Raw genomic sequence first — 19,531 nt, 5'->3', positions numbered from 1 at the left:
TCACTCAATAGAGGAAAGTCCACTGGACCTGACAGGATACCAATTCGATTCTACACAGAGTACGCGAAAGAACTTGCCCCCCTTCTAACAGCCGTGTACCGCAAGTCTCTAGAGGAACGGAGGTTTCCAAATGATTGGAAAAGAGCACAGGTAGTCCCAGTCTTCAAGAAGGGTCATCGAGCAGATGTGCAAAACTATAGACCTATATCTCTGACGTCGATCTGTTGTAGAATTTTAGAACATGTTTTTTGCTCGAGTATTATGTCGTTTTTGGAAACCCAGAATCTACTATGTAGGAATCAACATGGATTCCGGAAACAGCGATCGTGTGAGACCCAACTCGCTTTATTTGTTCATGAGACCCAGAAAATATTAGATACAGGCTCCCAGGTAGATGCTATTTTTCTTGACTTCCGGAAGGCGTTCGATACAGTTCCGCACTGTCGCCTGATAAACAAAGTAAGAGCCTACGGAATATCAGACCGGCTGTGTGGCTGGATTGAAGAGTTTTTAGCAAACAGAACACAGCATGTTGTTATCAATGGAGAGACGTCTACAGACGTTAAAGTAACCTCTGGCGTGCCACAGGGGAGTGTTATGGGACCATTGCTTTTCACAATATATATAAATGACCTAGTAGATAGTGTCGGAAGTTCCATGCGGCTTTTCGCGGATGATGCTGTAGTATACAGAGAAGTTGCAGCATTAGAAAATTGTAGCGAAATGCAGGAAGATCTGCAGCGGATAGGCACTTGGTGCAGGGAGTGGCAATTGTCCCTTAACATAGAAAGAAGGATCCTTTATTGTATGATTATATTATAGCGGAACAAACACTGGTAGCAGTTACTTCTGTAAAATATCTGGGAGTATGCATGCGGAACGATTTGAAGTGGAATGATCATATAAAATTAATTGTTGGTAAGGCGGGTACCAGGTTGAGATTCATTGGGAGAGTGCTTAGAAAATGTAGTCCATCAACAAAGGAGGTGGCTTACAAAACGCTCGTTCGACCTATACTTGAGTATTGCTCATCAGTGTGGGATCCGTACCAGATCGGTTTGACGGAGGAGATAGAGAAGATCCAAAGAAGAGCGGCGCGTTTCGTCACAGGGTTATTTGGTAACCATGATAGCGTTACGGAGATGTTTAATAAACTCAAGTGGCAGACTCTGCAAGAGAGGCGCTCTGCATCGCGGTGTAGCTTGCTCGCCAGGTTTCGAGAGGGTGCGTTTCTGGATGAGGTATCAAATATATTGCTTCCCCCTACTTATACCTCCCGAGGAGATCACGAAGGTAAAATTAGAGAGATTAGAGTGCACACGGAGGCTTTCAGACCGTCGTTCTTCCCGCGAACCATACGCGACTGGAACAGGAAAGGGAGGTAATGACAGTGGCACGTAAAGTGCCCTCCGCCACACACCATTGGGTGGCTTGCGGAGTATAAATGTAGATGTAGATGTAGATGTATGGTATAGTGCGGCACAACAGAAGATGTGCCAAAATGTCAGAGAACTTGCAGAAAGAGCAACTGACATTCAGGTCTATTTCGAGGCTAATGTTGGCAATGATATGATGTGACTGTTATCAACTCTTCATTCAGCAGACATGCAAGAGACATCTAAAAAGGACTACAGAATAGGTGCGAAATGTGTAAAACCTTTGGTTGTAATTGATTATAACAAACCGATCATTGACTGAACTCATATGCTCGGGAAAAGCACCAAATCGTACCAAAAAATCTTCTTCCTCCTAATAGACATGTTGTGGTTCAACGTGTTTTGTCTGTACAAACTGTCATCTGGCAAGAAGCCGTACGTGAATTTCCACTTGATTCAGGAAATGTTTGTAAAAACAATGTCAACAGTAGTAGTCCACATGGGGGTTGTAGCAAAATTGATGTCCCACAAAGGATGACTCTGAACTTCATCTTCCTGAACAACTGCCAAAGTATGCAACATTGTTGTTTGCATGAAAAAATACAACAAATGAAAGCAGTTTTCAAGGTCTGCAAGCAAACACTGTGAGAATTCACATTTTGTATGTATCGTGAAGGCGAAGCCATATTGTCTGGCACGGGTATGTAAGTTAGGTCAATGTTGTGTGTATAAATATTATTCCCATATCTGTTTGTAAAAACCAAAGATAAGCAGCAGACTGTTTGTTTATTTCAGCATTGTCAAATAATACATAATTATGTGAACAATGTGTGTAATATTACTGCAGTAACTGCATTCATTTCTGCCCTGTTGATTCATGAATAGTGTTTATAATACATCTATTGTGTGCTTGAAATGGAAACAAAAAGAAAATAATATTCATTTCTGTAAATGGTGAGATTTCTTACATAGTGCTTTGTACAATGTGAAAAATGTGTCACCTGATGCTGATTCAGCAATAATAAAATGTGTGTAGTATGTAATGTAACTGTTTATTATTTTCAAATAGAAACCATACAAGTAAGCACAAGTTTCAAGTGCTTTTAACAATCACTTTCCAAATGTAGCAGCAAGGTCAGAATTATATAGTTCAGTTGAAGTAGAAAAAGTATATATTAAGATGTCATTCCAGAAAACTTTAAGCAACCAGAAGTAGCACCAACATCCTTCACTAAAATTAATAAATTATAAAATTTCTGAAAAAACAAAAACTCATATAATGTTGATGGGTTTTCAAACAGAATTCTGAAAAGTTGTTGTAACTAATTAAGTAAAGTCACCAGGGATATACATGTAATGCATTACTGGTGCAGGGAATTTTTCCAGACATGTTAATACATGCATTTGGTGAGTGTCATTATAAGAAAGGTGAAATGAAAGATTTAAATAATTATCATCCATTTTTCTTACTGACATCTTTTCCAAAATATTAGAAAAAGTAATGTACTCAAGAGCAGGCCCACACTAAAGCAGAAACAGTTTACTTAGTGTATCGCAGTTTAGATTCCAGGAGCATTATTCAACTATGAATGCTGTTTACACATTCACCCATGAAATATTATAAGCCACAAATAATAAAATATTGCTAATTGGAATTTTTTGTAAGCTTTCCAAGGTATTTGATTATGTAGATCATGTTACACTCTTAGAGAAACTTAAGTTTTATGGAGTTGATTGTTTTACACACAACTTGTTTGAATCACACTTAACAAACAGAATGGCAAAAGTTGTGCTGTATAATTCAAACAATGTTGGCAGGAGAAAGAATTTTAGTGACTGGGAAGAAATCATGAAGGGAATCCCACAAGGTTCAGTTTTGGGTCCACTCCTATTCCTTATACACACAGTGAACCAGGAGGTATGTCACATAATTTGTGAGCTGATTCTGCATGTGAAAATATACCCAAGAAGTACTGTGAACATGTATCTAATTTTTGATTCTTACAGAAGTGGTGTGGGTTGAAGTCTACACGCATCCATGAATGAATGATATGAATACAAGTGTCAATATTATTTACCAAAATGCTATGTATGTGCTGTGGTGGACAGAATAACGGTGGGACAGATGAGTCATCCCACAAGAGGTGTTCAAAAAGTCCCCATCCATCTTGATGCACTTGTCAATGTGTTGGAGGGTGTGTTGTGTTGCACATCAAACATCATCTCAGCAGACTTTAATGCGGGCAACAGGATTGGTGATGTGAGCGATAAGTTCTTCACATATATTCATCTTTGTAGCATATGCATCTCCCTTTAACCAGCCCCATAAACAGAAGTTGGTTGGTTGATTTGGGAAGGGGCCAAACAGCAAGGCCATCAATATAAACAGAAGTCTAATGGGATTAGGTTGGGTGATCTGGCAAGTCAGGCAATGGGTCCGCCATGCCAATCCACCATTGAGGAAAAGTCTTGTTCAGATACTGGGATACTTGTCTAATCCAGTGCATTGGTGATCCATCATGTTGCAGATAAATTTGCCGTCGTTGCTCTCATGTTACGTCTTCGATAAGTGTAGGTAGATATTCTATGAGCAAAGGTGCATTTGCTGCAGCTGTCGTGCGATTTGGCAGAAAAACAGGCCTTATCACCAGGTTGTCAATCACACCACACTAGACGTTCACTGAGAGCCTAACCTGGAATCTTGTTTCCCTAGTGTCATGTGGGTTCTCCTTCACCTATGTATGAGCATTGCAGGTGTTCATGATATCACGGTGTGTAAATGTAGCCTCGTCATTAAATAAAGTGTATTGCATGATGTGTCTGTGTGCACCCAACCATTTCCAAAATGGTTGTCTGCTTACTGAGTCACCTGAGTGCAGATGTTGCATGGGCTGCACATGGTATCGGTACAAGACCTTGGAATGTAACGTACCCCTACTCGCGTTTGTGGAATATCGAGCTGATAGCTAATGCGTCATTTTCTGGTGGTGGATCTCCATTGTGCCATTGCAATAATGTCGTATGTTTCGTCAGCTGACTTGACGGACTCACATTTGATGTTACATGTATGCTGGGTAGTGTTCTGGATTCATGTAATGTTGAAAAACCTTAGAAATTCCCTGACACAGTGGATTCATCAATCAGGGAAGAGTCACCGGTGTTTTGTCACAGTCACATGAGCACTGCCATTACAGTACCCGTACACAAGTAACATGTCTGGATATTCTTCTTGGATGAATGTATGTTCCATGTTGTATTCATGGACACAATGAACTTGCTCAATTAAAAAATACTCAAGCATGAGACTGACATGGCCTCATGACTACTCACTCATCCAACCCACAATTGTACACTGGGTACCCTTGCAGCTGTTGCCTTACTGTGACTCCACAGTGCTACCATCTGTTGGAGAACTGCCACATGTCTTGTAGGATGGATCAGTTATCCATCCTACCATTATTCTGTCCACAACAGCACCTGCACAGCATTTCAATAAGTAATATTGACACTTGTCTTCATATACATTTGTGGATGCATGTAGCCTTCAATCAGCTCCACTTCTGAAAACAGCACACATTCACAGGACTTTTTTAGTTTATTTTCACATTCAATGTCACCTCATAATTCATGTCACATTCCACCTGAATCACCCTGTATGTGAATGAAAAAATGAGTCCAACAAGCAGGGAGGTACTATTTTCAGACTATACTAGTGTTATAATAAATTTCATTAGGAGAAAGTGACAGAAGAGATTGTTAATGATGATTATTAAGTGGGTCTCCAAAAATTGACTCTCTCTAAATTTTGAGAACAATAAATAGAGTAATGCCAACAATTGATGCAGCACTTGAACAGGAATCAGTAAATAGGGTAGAATGCTCCAAAGTTTTTGGGAGTGCACATTGATGAAAACTTGAACTGGAAGAAGTGTGTCACTCTAATGCTCAAAAAATCAAGTTCAGCTACTTCTGCTACTTACATAATTGCCAGTATTGGAAAAAGTTGCATCATCCTCCTGACATTTTGCCCATTTTTATTTGGTAAGGTCTTATGGAATAATTTTCTTGAGTAACTCATTATTTAGAAAGTAAGTATTGATTTCAAAAAAACAGGCAGTAAGAATAATACATGGTGTTCAGCTGCACCTCTCTAAAAGGAGAAGGCATTGTATTTGAACGATCACAATACATATATTCGCTAATGAAATTTGTCCTAAATAATCCATCACAAATGGAGCAGAATAGTGATATCCATACGTACAACATAGACTGGGAAAAATTACCTTTGTTACCGATTATAAAGGAATTCAATATGCAGAACCAAGAATTTTTGATCATTTGCTCAATACTACAACACGTTTGACAGTGGAACAAATTTTAAATCTATCCTAGGATCATTCCTCCTGAACAACTTCTGTTGCAAGGACAACTTTTTATTTAAAAACTGGTAGAGCTCCCTCTCTCCCTCTCCCCCTTCTATCCCTCTCCCCCTTCTATCCCTGTCCCCCTGTCCCCTTCTCCCCCTCTCCCCCTGTCCCCCTCTCCCCCTGTCCCCCTCTCCCCCTGTCCCCCTCTCCCGATGTCACCCTGTCCCCCTGTCAACCCCTCTCCCCCTGTGCCCCTCTCCCCCCTCTCCACCCTGTCCACCCTGACCCCCCTGTCCCCCCCACCTGCCCCCCTGCCCCCCCACCTGGCCCCCCTGCCCCCCCACCTGTCCCCCCTCTCCCCCCCTCTCCCCCACTCTCCCCCCCTCTCCCCCACTCTCCCCCACCTGTCCCCCCTCTCCCCCACCTGTCCCCCTCTCCCCCACCTGTCCCCCCTCTCCCCCACCTGTCCCCCCTCTCCCCCACCTGTCCCCCCTCTCCCCCACCTGTCCCCCCTCTCCCCCACCTGTCCCCCCTCTCCCCCACCTGTCCCCCCTCTCCCCCACCTGGCCCCCCTCTCCCCCACCTGTCCCCCCTCTCCCCCACCTGTCCCCCCCTCTCCCCCACCTGTCCTCCCTCTCCCCCACCTGTCCTCCCTCTCCCCCACCTGTCCTCCCTCTCCCCCACCTGTCCCCCCTCTCCCCCACCTGTCCCCCCTCTCCCCCACCTGTCCCCCCTCTCCCCCACCTGTCCCCCCTCTCCCCCACCTGTCCCCCTCTCCCCCACCTGTCCCCCTCTCCCCCACCTGTCCCCCTCTCCCCCACCTGTCCCCCTCTCCCCCACCTGTCCCCTCTCCCCCACCTGTCCCCCCCACCTGTCCCCCTCTCCCCCACCTGTCCCCCCTCTCCCCCACCTGTCCCCCCTCTCCCCCACCTGTCCCCCTCTCCCCCACCTGCCCCCCCTCTCCCCCACCTGTCCCCCTCCTCTCCCACACCTGCCCCCCTGTCCCCCCCACCTGCCCCCCTGTCCCCCCCCACCCGCCCCCTGTCCCCCCCCCACCCGCCCCCTGTCCCCCCCCACCCGCCCCCTGTCCCCCCACCCGCCCCCTGTCCCCCGACCCGCCCCCTGTCCCCCCCACCTGCCCCCCTGGCCCCCCACCTGACCCCCTCACCCCCCACCTGTCACCCCTCTCCCCCACCTCTCCCCCACCTGTCCCCCCTCTCCCCCACCTGTCCCCCCTCTCCCCCACCTGTCCCCCCTCTCCCCCACCTGTCCCCCTCTCCCCCACCTGTCCCCCTCTCCCCCACCAGTCCCCCCTCTCCCCCACCTGTCCCCCCTCTCCCCCACCTGTCCCCCCTCTCCCCCACCTGTCCCCCCTCTCCCCCACCTGTCCCCCCTCTCCCCCACCTGTCCCCCCTCTCCCCCACCTGTCCCCCCTCTCCCCCACCTGTCCCCCCTCTCCCCCACCTGTCCCCCCTCTCCCCCACCTGTCCCCCCTCTCCCCCACCTGCCCCCCCTCTCCCCCACCTGCCCCCCCTCTCCCCCACCTGCCCCCCTCTCCCCCACCTGCCCCCCCTCTCCCCCACCTGCCCCCCCTCTCCCCCACCTGCCCCCCCTCTCCCCCACCTGCCCCCCCTCTCCCCCACCTGCCCCCCCTCTCCCCCACCTGTCCCCCCTCTCCCCCACCTGTCCCCCCCTCTCCCCCACCTGTCCCCCCTCTCCCCCACCTGTCCCCCCTCTCCCCCACCTGTCCCCCCTCTCCCCCACCTGTCCCCCCCTCTCCCCCACCTGTCCCCCCCTCTCCCCCCTGTCCCACGTTTCCCCCCTGTCCCCCCTCTCCCCCTGTCCCCCCCTTTCTCCCCTGTCCCCCCTTTCTCCCCTGTCCCCGCTCTCCCCCTGTCCCCCCTCTCCCCCTGTCCCCCCTCTCCCCCTGTCCCCCCCTCTCCCCCTGTCCCCCCTCTCCCCCTGTCCACCCTCTCCCCCTGTCCCCCCTCTCCACCTCTCCCCCTCTCCCCCTGTCCCCCCTCTCCCCCTGTCCCCCCTGCCGCGCTGCCCCCCTCTGCCCCCCTCACCATCTCCCCCTCTGTCCCTCTGCCACTCTCCTTCTCTCACCTCTCTCCCACCCACTCTCCTTCTCTCACCTCTCTCCCACCCCCTCTCCCCCTCTCGCCCCCCTCTCTCGCCCCCCTCTCCCTCTCTCTCCCCCCTCGCCACTTCTCCCCCTTGCCGCCCTCTCCCCCTCACCCTCTTCCTCCTCTCACGCTCTCTCCCCATCTCCCCTCTCCTCCTCGTTCTCTCCCCCACTCCTGTCTCCCTCTCCTCCTCGCCCCCTCTCCATCTCTTCACACCCTCTCCACCTCCCCCTCCCCATCTCCCCCTCCCCTTGCCCTTTCCACTTCCCCATCTCCCCCTCCCCTTGCCCTCTCCACCTCCCCTTGTCCTTCTCCACCTCCCTCTCTCCCCCTCTCTCTCTCCCCCTCTCCTCTCTCTCTGTCCCTCCCCTTCTCCCCTCCCATCTCTCTCCCTTCTCCCCTCCATCTCCCTCCTCCCCTTCTCCCCTCCATCTCCCTCCTCCCCTCCATCTCTCTCCCTCCCCTTCTCCCCTCCATCTCTCTCCCTCCCCTCCCTCTCCTTTTCCCCTCCCTCTCCCCCTCCCTCTTCTTCTCCCCCTCTGTGACACAGTATCTCCTCTACATGGTTAGTAGCAACTTTTCATTCATAATATTGTCGATATAAAACATTGAACACCAGTTGCAATTTTGAAAGTTGCAGGAACATTGTAAACATGAAAAGTTTGACCCCGATTAGTAACATCCCATGAATCAACAGGACCGAAAAAAACAGTGATCTGGTGGTTGTTTTATGGTTGCTGTGCAGTGGCAACGTGAACAGTTGGATGTGCTTCGATTTTGCTAAAGTAATGGACTCCACGCTTTCATGGGGAACATGTTTGTCAAGAATCAGTCAGACTGGATTTTCAATACTTTGATTGGTGTGCTTCATTAGATGTTCCAATCAGTTGATGAACATTGGAGTTTGCAGGCATGCCTTATCTCTGTCCACCATGACACACTCTAGTGGACCACCCTGAAGCAATTGACAGTTCTCTCTTTTCTTGCATAAATAAAGTAGGGTGGAATGTAGTGCCAAAGTGCATCCGTGACATGTGCAGCATTGACAATTTGCCACTTCTCAGCTGCAATGATTTTGGCCACTTCCCTTTTTCCCTTTGGGTGCAATGTATAAAGGAAGTTTGTTTGGGACCATCTGGACACAGACTTCATCCACATTATGTATTTGATTGGGGACAAACTTAAATTATTTCAAGGCTGTCCCTGACTTGTCAAAGTATTGGATAAACTGAACCCTGTCGAAAGCCATGGCCATAGTGATGCCAGTTTTATACTGAACTCATAGACACAGCCAATTCCTCTTTATGAATTCAAAGGTAAATCCCTGTCAGCAAGGTGAGATTGAACACAAAATCAATGACGTACTTTGTTTTCCTCTGCGCATTTAAAAAGCGGAAACCTTAGAGATTTAAGAGTGAGACCATAAAATCTCTGGTCCAGAGCAACACAGTGACTCATCAACTCCTCCTCCTGATCTTCAGTAAAAGTTGCTTGAAATCATCCAAGTTTGACACCTCCCCCTTTCTTCAGTTGTTCCCACTGTTTATGGTATCTTGTTGAAATGTTACTTTGGAAAAGGAAGAGTATATTTCATAAGTAGGAAATAACAGCCTCCTTGTAAGCATTTTCACATTGTATGTGCAGTATTGTTTTCATACAAGACTTTTCTCAGTACTATATCCCTGTTGTGTATGTTACATGTGATAAGTAAATCAGCATATTTTGTATCCAGAATGAATTTTCAGTCTGCAGCAGAGTATGCCCTGTTTTTAAGCTTCCTGACAAATTAAAACTGTGTGCTTTACCGGGACTTGAACCTAAGACCTTTGCCTTTTGTGGGCAAGTCCTCTATGGACTGAGCTATCCAAGTGTGACTCACGAGTCACCACCCTTACAGCCTTACTTCTGCCAGTACCCCAGGGGGATTAACACTCCTGGAAGGTAGAAATTGCAGAAACATGGGTTAGCCACAGAATTAATTTACACTCTACAGGGGAGTGTGTGCTGATTTGAAACTTCCTGGCAGATTAAAACTGTATACTGGATGTGGACTCGAACCTGGGACCTTTGGCTAGGTCACAGGTTTGAGTCCCAGTCCAGCACAAAGTTTTAATTTGCCAGAAAGTCCCAAGACAATGTATATTAGTTGTGTTGTGTATGATTATAAAAACTACATTGCAGGAGCTGAGAGGCTTATACGTCATCTGCATAAATCCAAAATACCAATTGCTGTTGCAACAAGCAGTGGAGAAGATAGTTACAATCTTAAAATAACTCGTCACAAAGCAGTTATGAGCATGTTCCATCACATAGTGTGTGGGAGTTCAGACACAGAAGTTAAAAAAGGAAAGCCAGCGCCAGACATATATCTTATATGTGCTTCTAGATTTGCTGAGAAACCAAAGCCAGAAAAGGTAATTAATTTGTAGACGAATATGTCATGTAAATCTTGTGATGATTGAAATTTTCCATGAATGTGAAATGTTGTTTCAGTGCTACTACATAGGCAGAAAAGAATCTTCTTTTTGTGCCCATATGGTAGAGCCACTATTTATCAGTCATTGTCTATTTCAGATTTTTAATTTTACAACCAAATTTGTTGATGGGAAACAGTTATCTGTGTACAGATAAAAATCTTGCTTGCCTGCATTGCCCCCTACTGTGCTAATAAGGATAAGGCTTCATAGTCCCATCGTCAAAATTTTCTGATTTTTAGGAGTGGCAAATGAGTTCTTATTTTTTAAATGTGTGTCTTCTATCAATTTCCATTATCTGTATGTATGGTTAATTTATGGAAAATGTCTGTGCAATGAAATAAAACCTCACTCTGAAACTTAGATGGCAATGAAAAGTTGATACGAAAATTATGTGAATATCTCTTATTGAGGTGGTTTAAATGTTTTAACTTTTACTGTAGAATCACACTGAAATTTCTGAGATTCTGGTCCATTGTGAAATTCCAAAAAGAAACATGTAGATGAGATCTGATCTAGACTGCAGTTGCAGTTTTCAGTAATATGTGACTGTTAAAAACACAGAAAGAATTGCATTCTCTAACTCACACAGTGTTCTCTTGATTTTAAACCATGAAGCCATGAGAAACTCTCATGTTTGTTTGTAATTTCAGAGGAGGTTGAGCCTTAAGAGTGATTGTGATTGACATTTGGAAATTGTCCTCCTCCAAAATCAGTGGTATTTCATTGGCTCACCTATTCAGAAAATAAAATAATTTTACTGAAGATGAAAGTCTGACTCAGTATCAAGTAAGAAATGCTGTTAATGATAACATGTGGTGTCTTCAAAGAATGATAGAAGTGGACACTTTTTACCCCAACAGCATACTCAAGTATTCTCTAAGTAGAATCAACAGCAATGTTCTGTATCTCCCAAACAGTCTTCTCCATTGCAAGGCTTGCATAACTATCACAGGCTGTAGTAATATACCTTCTGTTGTGAAGCTGTTTTTTAGTCAGCCTGTTTGATACATACAGTTCTATTGTTATAAATTATAAGTTTTGTAGTGCTTCCCTTCTAAAGCTGTTGAACTGTTAACAGCTCTCCTGTCACATATGGGTGTGCCTGTGGCAGTATTCTTGTAACGAAACTATCCTAATAAATAGTGCAAGAGTACAGCATATAGTAAATATAAGGCACCATGTAGATTGGGGTACATTAGTAAGTAGGGATGATAAAGTAATTACAGTTATTAAACTGTACCATAAGGCTTGGAAGTTGATTTAAAGAATGTGTCTTGCACTTTGTACAGAACCTAAGTGAATAAAAAATGAAAGCAAATGGGACAATTGAGGGTAAATTACTGAGGTTTCTTTTCAGTGTTAGAGTAGAGACGACAATGCTACATGAAATATCAATAATACACTGGTGTCCAGAATTAAAGCAACAAACCACTATTTCCCTGTCCTGTGTCCCATTCACGATAGAATTGTACCAACAGTCAACAGGTGTACATACGGTCATGTCCTGCCAGTAGATCAACAGACAGCCACACCAACGATGATATCAGGGCACCTATCAAATGGGATAGCGTTTGCTAGGTAGTCCCACAACCACAATTGCTGTTTGCACAGTCACAGACTGCACAGTATGACACAGAGAAGACACCTACCAGAATCTCTGTAGTGGAGGGCCATGGGAAGAATGGAAGCCGGTCAGTCACAAACTGATGTTTCTCGATGGCTTACTATGAATCGTTCTGTTGTTTTTTGGATGTGGCAACAGTTTATAGAGATCAAAACTGTATCCCAAAGACCAGGGTGGGGCCGACCACATGTAATATCAAAAAGAGGGAACAATTATTTGGCTGTAAGGGTACAAAGGTACTGCCTTAGTATTTCACGGCAATTGACATCTGACCTCGCAGCATCCACCGGACATGTTATAGTGAGGCAAACAGTGTACAGAAGGCTTCGCCAGAGTGGCCTTTATTGTCAGAGACCTGCTGTACATGTACCTCTGATGTGTCTTCACAGAAGGGAATGTCTAGAGTGGAGCCGTCCACGTGCCACCTGGACTGTCAAACAGTTGGCCAATGTTCTTTTCACACGAGTCCCAATTTGGTTTGTATAGTGATTATCAACAGATTTGCATCTGGAAGGGACTTGGAACATGATTTCAGGTCCCAGCCGTTGTGGAAAGAGACTAATGTCGAGGATGATCTCTAATGGTGTGGGCAGTGATTATGTTCACCACTTGAACACTCCTTCGTGAAACTGTATGGTTAAACTGGAAAGGTTGAACTGCTGTCAGATATGGAGACAAGATCTTGGGACCTCATGTGTGGTTGTTGCAAGGTGCTGTGGGATCCCCAAACTTTGTATTGCTGCCTCAATATGAGATTGATGACACCATTTACAGCATGCCCCATCATTTGTCAGGCCTGTATTGTTGTCAGAGGTGGTCACACCCCATACTGAGCGCATTAACCAGTTGTGCATGTTGGGAAAAAACGAAGAAATTTTTTGTCTACTGTTATGCACTTTGCAGTTGTTTATGTTCTGTGTTCTTTATACTGTTTCTACTTTACTGTCACCTTATTATAATGTTTGTGGCAAAATAAATGCAACCTTGCAAAATCTCAGTTTGTTGCTTTAATTTTGGACACCAGTGCAGTTTGATTTCTTGGAGTACAGGAAGTGCTTGCACTCTAAAGCTTTAGATGAGGTACTTCAGATATGTATCAGTTATTGGAAACTAGATTTGTTGCGACAAACCATACTTTTTGAGCCTCTACATTATTAGGTTTGGATTTTGAATATATTGATGAAATTGTTTTTGTGGTAAGTGGTAAGTTCTTATGGGACCAACCTGCTGAGGTCATTGGTTGATGAAATTGTTGCTCCAGTGAACATACTCATACAAAGGACGTCCAAATTGAGAAAAAAGGCCTACATGTTAATCAGACTGGATTGACACTAGTCTTTGTCATACATCTGATGGTGGGTGAAATATTTGATACTGGAAATAATTTGTAGAGGAAATGTGGTGACTGTGTAAGTAAGCCTTACACTGAGGTGACAAAATTCATTGGATAACAGTATGTACATATGCAGGTGGCGGTTGTATTGTGTACACAAGGTACAAAATTGCAGTGCTTTGGTGGCACTGTCATTTTTACTCAGATGATTCATGTGAAAACTTTCCAGTCTGATTATGGCTGCACGATGTGAATTAACAGACTTTGAATGAATGCGGAATGGTAGTCGGAGCTGGACATATGGGACGATTCCATTTCAGAAATCGCTACTGACATCAATATTCCGAGATCCACAGTGTCAAGAGTGTACTAAGAACACCACATTTCAGACGTTACCTTTACTATGGACAGCGCAATGGCTGACGGCCTTCACTTAACAACAGAGAGCAGTAGCATTTGAGTACAGTTGTCAGTGCTTACAGACAGGCAACAGTGCCGAAACAACCACATAAATAAATGTGGAGCTACGACAATTGTATCCATTAGGAGAGTGTGGTGAAATTTGGTGTTAATGGGCTATAGCACCCGAGTGTCTTCGCTAACAGCACAACATTGCCTGCAGGGCCTCTCCTGCACTCATGTCCATATCAGTTTAACCCTAGATGACTGGAAAACTGTGACCTGGTCAAATGAGCCCTGATTTCTGTTTGTAAAAGCAGATGGTAGGGTTTGAGTGTGGCACAGACCCCATGAAACCAAGTTGTCAACAAGGCACTGTACAAGCTAGTGGTGGCTCCATAATGGTGTGAGCTGTCTTTACATGGAATTGACTGGGTCCTCTGGTCAAACTGAACTGATCATTAACTAGAAATGGTTATATTTAGCAAAGTGGAGACCATTTGCAGCCATTCATGGATTTCACGTTCCTAAACTATGATTGAATTTTTATGGATGACACTGCGCCATGTCACCAGGCCACTATTGTTCTCAATTTGTAAAGAACATTCTGGACAATTTGTGAGAGTGGTTTGTCCACCCATATTGTCCAACATGAATCCCACAAACATTTATGGGACATAGTTGAGAGGTCACTTCATGCACAAAATTATGCACCATAACACTTTCACAATTCTGAACAGCTATAGAGGCAGGTATGGCTCAAAAGTTCTGCATGAGACTTCCAACAACTTGTTGAGTCCACGCCATATCAAGTTTCTAAAGTATGGTCAACAAAATGAAGTCCGACACGATATTAGGCAGTATCTCATGACTTTTGTCGTCTCAGTATAGAAAAATATGAACGAAGTACAATAGTTAAAGATTGCAAAGATAAACTGCTGAGCCAAAACATTATGACCACTGCCCACCATAAGACTGAATGCCACCTAGTGGCATTGTGGGCACGTCACACACTAAGAGAAGTGTATAAGTGAAACAAGGTGAGTGAGGACTTCTTATGGCCCAGCACCTAGGAAGAAAAATTTGTGTGCCACTGTCATAGCATCTGTGGAATAAGATTGAAGGATGGTGAAAACCACCCATGCCACACCTAACAAGAAAGTGACCAGAAATGACCTATATACCACTTACTTTTTCTGTTGCAAATTCCTAAAATCTGCCCTATGATTGAATGTAATAAGCAGTCTTGAACAAAACAGGCTCACCCATGAATGCAAAACACCAGCCTTGTGAAAATAAATTTTTATTCCTTACACATGTTATTGTAGCAACTTTAGGTAAAGGTGACCAGTCAGATTCACTGTATTGTATTTCAAGAAGCTTTTGATTTAATACTGCTCTAGCAGCTACTACAGAAAATAAATTAATATTTGATATGCAGCCACATTCATAGCTTAAATAGTGTGTCCTCCAAAGATATGTAAGTTTTTTCATATGTTCCCCAGGGAAGTCTAAAGGATTAATGCTATTTACCGAACGAAAGCGCTGGCAGGTCGATAGACACACAAACATACACGCAAAATTCTAGCTTTCGCAACAAACGGTTGCTTCGTCAGGAAAGAGGGAAGGAGAGGGAAAGACGAAAGGAAGTGGGTTTTAAGGGAGAGGGTAAGGTGTCATTCCAATCCCGGGAGCGGAATGACTTACCTTAGGGGGAAAAAAGGACGGGTATACACTCGCGCGCGCACACACACACACACACACACACACACACACACACACATATATCCATCCACACATATACAGACACAAGCAGACATTTGCTTGTGTCTGTATATGTGTGGGTGGATATGTGTGTGTGTGTGCGAGTGTATACCCGTCCTTTTTTCCCCCTAAGGTAAGTCTTTCCGCTCCCGGGATTGGAATGACTCCTTACCCTCTCCCTTAAAACCCACTTCCTTTCGTCTTTCCCTCTCCTTCCCTCTTTCCTGACGAAGCAACCGTTTGTTGCGAAAGCTAGAATTTTGTGTGTATGTTTGTGTTTGTTTGTGTGTCTTTCGACCTGCCAGCGCTTTCGTTCGGTAAGTCACATCATCTTTGTTTTTAGATATATTTTTCCCACGTGGAATGTTTCCCTCTATTATATTGGATTAATGCTATTGATACACATGTTGTTTTCTTTGACATCAGACATTTTACGATGTTTAACTTCAAAGAAGTGTTATCTGCTAAAATAATTGAAGATAGCATACACCTCCCATAATCTGTTAATATTGTTAGAAATCCTTCTTGTTTCCTACTTATGACATCAGTTTAATTACAGGAGTAAAGGAAGCAAGGAAGGGAAATTAGGGTGCAACATTCAGTGATAGTAAGCTTACTAGAGACAGAACACAAGTTCGAATTAGGCAATGATATTAAGAGAAATTGGCCATGTTCTTTCCAAAGGAGAGATCCTGTTGTTTGCTTTAGGTGATTCGGGGAAACCATGGAAAACCTAAATCTTTATTGGCAGATAGGGATTTTAATGCTATTTCTCATGAAGGCAAGTCCCATATTTCATACATTGTGCTACCTTATTTGATAACTACAGAATTAACGAGTTCATGATCAATTGTAGATATAAGTGCAATGTAATAATGACATACAGATAAGTGCACGGGGTCCAGGACAGTGATTTATTGAGGGAAAGACAAATTGTGCATGAAGATGGGGAGTGAAAATATTGATTTGACAGAAAATTGCTGCAAAATCTATCTTGTATATAAATGAGGACACTGTCACACCAGAACTATTGACATTATGAGAAGAATAGTCTGATAACAGAGCACAAAGAGAGCTATAAGCAGCTTTATTTCTCCACCCTACATGTGGTCTTAATAATAAATTCTCTGTTTTTCTTGTGACTGAATTTGTTGGATCAACCATTTTTCTTGTCATTACTAAGATTCAGTTTGTGAGTATTTTGAAGAATTTTCTGGATCAGCTATTCATTTTGTTGTTACAGTGCCTCGTTTTTGAAGATTCGCCAAATGGAGTGAAAGCTGCACATGCTGCTGGAATGCAGGTTGTAATGGTTCCAGATGAACGAGCTACTGATATTGAGATGAAGGAAGCTACAATTGTTCTTCGAAGCTTAGAAGATTTTAAACCAGAAATGTTTGGTATTACTCCATTTTAAAATTCATGGTAAATTAGTCTCCTGAGACTATGCAATATGGTGCTTTTATGCAGTTGTAATTTTGGAATTTATAAAAATAATTATACTAAATGGGGAGTTGTAGCTCTAGCTGTAAATAAAATACTGCTGCTAAAGTTAGTTCAATTTCTGTGAATTTGAATAATTGCTTCCTTTATTTAACATTCCATGATAGTGTTACGACAAATACAAATCGAAACTATTATTATTACTACTACTACTACTACTACTACTATTACTACCACCACCACCACCACCACCACCACCACCACCACCACCACCACCACTTCTGTGATTTGTAATGTCATTGCAGACTGGTAAAGTCTCAGATACATAGTTAATGATTTAACTTGCCAGTATGATGCCTATGGGATGAAAGATTTCATTTTGTGTTAAATAACTTGAGAATAGTTGGATACAGCACTAAAATAATTACAACATAAAAGCAGTAATGACTTTAATGCGTGGCTCCAATAGCAGGACAGCTGCTGAAGTTTCATCATAATTCAGCAACAGCATTTTTGGGAGCAAAAAAAGTTACATTTTTGTAGCTAAATTAAATTCAATAAAGATTATAAGAAACTAAAAATGTTCCATGACAAAACAAAGTGCAAAAAATCTGTCCAATTGTGTCATTTCTTTGGTTAATTGATCCATAGCCAGAGTTCTCAACCACCATACACAGATAAAATAATACAATTACTTTACTTTTTATATTTGATGACACAAGTCAAGGAATTTGATTAAGACTGTTGACTGGGGTAGTTTCGAGTAATGCATCACCAACCCACTCACCTAAATAGGAGAAGTATATTTTGTGAGAGAGTAACATCTGACCAAAATTAATTTAGCCAGACCACTTGAGAAGACAGTGCTCTGAGTCACTGTGTACTATCTAAAGGTGGCCATCACAAATGATAATTATAATCAGTCTTCATCAATAGAAATAAAAGAAATTATTATTTAGACTGTTGCTATTTGTTCTTCAGGTGAACTACTTTAGTGTTCAACTGGTGAAGGCTTTTATCATCCTACACCAATGGTTCACATCCGCTCTGAGACTATTACACGTTCTTGTACCCTCACCCTACCCCTCCCTGCATCATCAACAGCATCATTAGGGTGGCTTTTTAAACATTGGAAAGAAAAAGAATTTTTTGAACACTTTCATTTTTAAAATGGTGAAAGATAAATGGCTGTTTAGCTTTTCTAGGTGTTTTAATAAACCACAAATTAATTAGTCAATGAGAAAGTTGGTACTGCTTGGTTCTAATAACTTTTATTATACAGAGTGTATCAGAAATAATCATCCAATTTGGCATGTATGCATTTCCGAAACTAATAAACATATACCATGAATTTTGCTTTTTGGTGGACGGGAAATTCAAAAAGCCTCTTCTTTAGGTGTCCAATATGCCTCCCTTGAGATGCATAACATATGTCAGTGCGGTATTCAAATTGTTCCCACACTGCAGTGAGCATTCTTTTGTTACTGCTTTCACAGCTGCTGTTATGCAATGCCTCAGTTCATTCATTGTTGTTGGTAATGGAGGCATGTAAACAAAGTACTCTATAAACCCCCACAAGACATAATCACATACAGTCAGGTCTGGTGACCTTGGAGGCCAGTAATGTAAGGTTGAATCATTTAGTCCAGTGCGAGCAATCCATCGTTCAGTAATCCTTTGATTTAAAAATTCCCACACTTCCAGATCCCAATGTTGCGGTGCCCCATCCTGTTGGTAAATGAAGTCGTTCGAATCAGTCTCCCACTGTGGGAAAGGAAACTTCTCAAGCATATCAAGATATGTGCTTCCTGTAACAGTGTTCTTGGCAAAGACAAATGGACCATACACCTTTTCCCATGAAACTGTACAGAACACATTAAATTTTGGAGAGTCCCTCTCATGTTGTACAACCTCATATGATTGCTGTGTACCCCATATTGTCACGTTATAATGATTCAACTTTCCATTTAAATGGAATATGGCCTCATCGCTATAAATTAAGCATGAAAGAGAAAGAAAACTTATCACCCTCCATCTTGCCAAGAATGAAATTACGGAACTCCACACACTGTACTATGTCACCTTCATGAAGAGCTTGCAGTAGCTGAATTTTGTATAGTTTCATGTGTACATGTTGATGCAACGCACGTCAGACAGACGTTGGGGGCATGTTGAGCTGTCATGCTGAATGGTGAATGGATTTTTGCAGACTCCTTGTGAAACTATGGTGGATGCGTTCAACATCTGTATCGGACAGTCTGGGATGGCTGGTGATTTGCCTTTACACAAACAACCAGTTTCTCAGAATTGTTCATGGTGTCTTGTAGTGTTCTCTGCTGTAGGAGGATCCACACCATACCTACTACGAAAATCGCACTGAGCAGTTATTACTGACCTGCACTAGGCAAAACAGAGAACACAAAATGGTTTCTGTTGTCCCTACACCAATTTTACTAGAACTGAAGTGGTCACACACTGCTATTACCGAGCAGGAACCATGTAAAACTCGAGGTTTGCTCTTTCCAACAGTATGTTGTTCATGCACACATATATCAAATAACATATAATTATGATTTTTTAAAATCAGACGATTCTTTTTGATACACCCTATGTACTGAT

At 43.5% G+C, this 19,531-nt stretch overlaps 1 protein-coding gene across 3 annotated transcripts in view; it reads left to right on the top strand.

Moving 5' to 3' along the window:
• Positions 1 to 17,024, top strand: part of LOC124596109 (probable pseudouridine-5'-phosphatase) — a 58,133-nt gene extending 41,109 nt beyond the window's left edge. For all 3 annotated transcript variants that reach the window (XM_047135121.1, XM_047135122.1, XM_047135120.1), the window contains 2 exons: positions 10,054 to 10,286; positions 16,713 to 17,024. In XM_047135121.1, coding sequence (XP_046991077.1) covers positions 10,054 to 10,286; positions 16,713 to 16,886 — 407 coding nt within the window. In that variant the 3' untranslated portion in view covers positions 16,887 to 17,024. The remainder of the gene's footprint in view (positions 1 to 10,053; positions 10,287 to 16,712) is intronic.
• Positions 17,025 to 19,531: the final 2,507 nt, after the last annotated feature.

The sequence above is a fragment of the Schistocerca americana genome, chromosome 2 (genome assembly GCF_021461395.2).
Source record: "Schistocerca americana isolate TAMUIC-IGC-003095 chromosome 2, iqSchAmer2.1, whole genome shotgun sequence".
Taxonomy (NCBI): Eukaryota; Metazoa; Arthropoda; class Insecta; order Orthoptera; family Acrididae; genus Schistocerca; species Schistocerca americana.
This window is presented reverse-complemented; position numbering and strand designations above follow the sequence as displayed.